This window comes from Tenrec ecaudatus, chromosome 15 (assembly GCF_050624435.1).
Source record: "Tenrec ecaudatus isolate mTenEca1 chromosome 15, mTenEca1.hap1, whole genome shotgun sequence".
Lineage (NCBI taxonomy): Eukaryota > Metazoa > Chordata > Mammalia > Afrosoricida > Tenrecidae > Tenrec > Tenrec ecaudatus.
The window spans coordinates 40,125,159-40,128,608 of NC_134544.1; the positions used below are offsets into that span (position 1 = coordinate 40,125,159).

At 45.3% G+C, this 3,450-nt stretch overlaps 1 protein-coding gene across 4 annotated transcripts in view; it reads right to left on the reverse strand.

Annotated features, from left to right (window-relative positions):
• Nucleotides 1-3,214, reverse strand: part of ELP2 (elongator acetyltransferase complex subunit 2) — a 46,321-nt gene extending 43,107 nt beyond the window's left edge. Inside the window, exon 1 of one of the 4 annotated variants that reach the window (XM_075533256.1) lies at nucleotides 3,002-3,214. In XM_075533256.1, the coding sequence (XP_075389371.1) occupies nucleotides 3,002-3,139 (138 nt within the window). In that variant the 5' untranslated portion in view covers nucleotides 3,140-3,214. The remainder of the gene's footprint in view (nucleotides 1-3,001) is intronic. The other 3 variants (XM_075533258.1, XM_075533259.1, XM_075533260.1) reach the window with 3 other exon arrangements.
• Nucleotides 3,215-3,450: the final 236 nt, after the last annotated feature.

The window sequence follows — 3,450 nt, forward strand, 5'->3', positions numbered from 1 at the left end:
AACAATTACTTTTAAACAAAGATGAGAATTAAACAAAGGGGGCAGGAAAAACTAGATTACAGGGAACAAAGCAACCGGAAGTTTTGAGAATGTCACACACAGTGAAACAATGTCACTGATGTCACTGTATAACTTAACTTACATAGAAACCATGGAACTAACTACTGCTGTGTAAATGTGATAGATTTATTGTGCCAACCTGGGCAATGAACACATGTGAGATTGACTGAAGGGCTGAGAGATAAATGGCTCAGCAAGCCTCACCTTTCTTGTCTCTTGCTCTCTGGTGATGGGACCAATGTGCGGCTGCCTTAGTTGGTTCTCTGTCTCAACTTGCGAGCTACACTACCTGTGGGACATCTAACCTGTGAACTGTGTTGCTGTAGTTTGAGGTTCAAGACCTGCTTCGCCATGCCACGCTATACATCGCTTGAACTGGGGACTGTCAGACCCTGTCATCTGGCTGACAGTTGGTGACCTGCCTTGCTGTTTGCTGCCTCTGGCCAGATTGCCTGAATTGCTCTATAGAGGACTCAGCTGTCTGCTTCCTTGACTTGAACCCGGCGGCCCTCAAGGCTTAAAGGACTGCCTGCTTATCAGCTGTCTCACGGAAGTGAGTAGCACTGAGCCATTTGTACTGCTCTACAGACTATTTAGCTGTTTATTTCTTATGTTGTATATATCTATATAAATATCTATAAAATCCCCTCCAGATTCCTTAGCCCTCAAACCTAAACAGTGGTCTGAGGGGCTTAAAAAAAAAAGGAGGAAAGTGAAACTGATGTGGTCTTGGAGTCTTGTGACAAACAAGTTCACTTCAAACAATAACACACACAAAAAAACAAAAACACAAAAAAACAAAACAAAAATAAATAAAAGTAACTATCTATAAAATCATAAGTGTCCTGGTTTTGTTTCTCTAGAGAACCCTGCCTACATAATTGGTATCAGGAGTGTAAACGTTTGCCAATATGCGGGGGTGGGGAGGAAACCACTGTCATGTATAATACAGATATATAAAAATATACCACTATTATTATAAAGCCTATAATACTAAAGGCGGAAGAATACTGTTACAAGGGCGTGAACAGTGTAAAGACTTTAAACAAACCCAGGGCTTGTATGAGACACGTCTTACAATTGTTATGGGGGAAATTTTCTTTCCCACCCCCATCCCAACAGTTTCATTCGCATAAAATTCACATGTCATATAATTCAATAGTTCAGTCACATCAAGAAGAGTTTTAAAACCATTACCACAATCAGTTTTAGAACGATTACTCCATTCTTGTACTCATTATTAGCTCCCCATTCCCCACCAACCTCCTCTGCCATACTCCACAGAACATTTGCTACTGTGTCTACAGATTTGCCTTTCCTGGATTTCATACCCAGAAAAACGTTTAAACACATTTACACACACAAGTAACCGAAGCTAAAAGGAATAACAAAGTAAACCAGATAAAAACCCTCAACTGAAAAGGAAGCAAAAAATATTAAAAGTTAGAACAAAGGGAGGTCAAATGAGTGAGTGGCAATTTTCATTTTGAGAAGTAACAAGTATGTACAAACAAGTGTATGATAAAACCAATAAAGTATTTTTAAAAGCATGGCAAAAATAAGTAGCAATAACTCAAAATAGGCAAGCAAATTCAAACCCAGAGCGAACAAATAAATTTGGACTCCTAGTGACCCTATATGGACTTTCCAAGACTGTAGATTTTTATCATAGTAAAGGCCCTCATCTTTTTCCTGCAGGGCAGCTGGTGAATTTGAACCACTGACTGGTTAGCAGCCAAAAGCTTACAAGCCAGCCCCATTGGGGCTCCTTTAAAGTCGTTTCAAGATAAGTGATCTGCAGATGTTTTCAAACAGTGTAACTGTTCCTCAAATTAATGAATCTGGGCAGTAAGCAACACATTTAGTCATCTCCTGCATTGTTTTAATTTTCAGCATTTTCTTTTTTTATACCAAGCCTTGTTTTCCATAGCAACATTAACTGACCTCCAACATTAGCCTCAGGCGAATGGCATGATAATAAAAATCCTAGAGAACCTGCAAATGTCTCACTTGAGAAGTTTGCCAGAGAAAGGGGAAGCAAAGTATCAAGTGAAGAGATACAAAAAGTGGGTAGGGATACAAAAAGTGGGTAAAGCTGAGCCGCATCTTCCTGTGGCCTTCTTTCAAATGGCACTGTCTTTAAGATGTCCTTTCCTTTAAAAGTTACAACTGATGTTTAGTAAACACGTATACCTCTGTGTTGGGGAAGCATGGCCAGAATGCTCCTGAGGGGGGAGGATGGTGAGATCTGTCTCTGACCTTTGGACCTGTTAATCAGGAGAGACCAGTTCCTGCAGAGGGGCATCATGCTTGCTAAAGGAGAGAGGGTCAGTGAAAACGTTGCCACAGTGGCTGCACCACTGGCTCCACCTGATGCGGGATTGAAACGGCGTAAAACCCGGCTGTTTTTCATTCCGTTGTATATTGGTCACTAGGAGCTGGGGAAAATGAGGCCGTCTGCTCCAGTAAAGCCTTACAGCCTCGAAGACTACGGTTGAGTCCCTGACGGATTAGATGGCAGTGTGTTTAACAAGAAGTTATAGAAATGAGATCACCTCTACGGAAGAGCGGTTTAATTCAAACCTAGATTTCAAGTCTTTATAAACCAAAACTGAGTGCAAGATATGACAAAATAATAACAAATTATCAAGGGTTATCAGGGAGGGGCTGCGGGGAGGGAGGGGAAAATGAGGAGCTGATGCCCGGGGCTTAGGTGGAGAGCAAATGTTTTGAGAATGATGAGGGCAATGAATGTACAAATGTGCTTTACACAACTGATGTAATAAATTGATTTTTAAAAAAACAACCAAAACTGATTCTTTCACAGCACCACAGCCTCCAAGAAAGGTGTCTTCAGATAAATTCTTCTGCCTGTGCACTGGACGCGGCGGCCAGCAGCTCCGCCCCGCCAGGCTGGTCCCCCAAAGCAGTATCCTCTTACCTGGGGGTCGTAGAGCACCACGGAGCAGGAGGTCCCGAAGGCCAATAGTCCTCGGGGCCCAGGGCTCCAGTTCAGCGCTCCCCGCACCCGGTTCGGGCAGCAAAACACGTGAGACGTCTCGAGCACGGGAGCCACCATGTTGCAAGCTGGACGGCAGCCAGACCGGGGAGCGCACTTCCGCCTTCCGACCGGATATCCTCGGCAGGCCACCGCCCACGCGTGCGTCACCGGGACCCGTTTTCTGAGGGGCGGGGTGTGTGTGGGGGGTGGGGTGGGGGAAGACCTGGATGAAAAGGTCCCGCCCCTCGGCCCCGCCCCCCTCCCCGCTACCACCCGACTGGATCCCGCGCGGGGCGGCGGCTGCTCGGTCCCGTCTTTCGAAGCTGTCTAGCCAGCGGGGCTTGCGCTCCCGGCGCTGAGACGCGCAACTGCGAGGGGCTCAGGGCTCG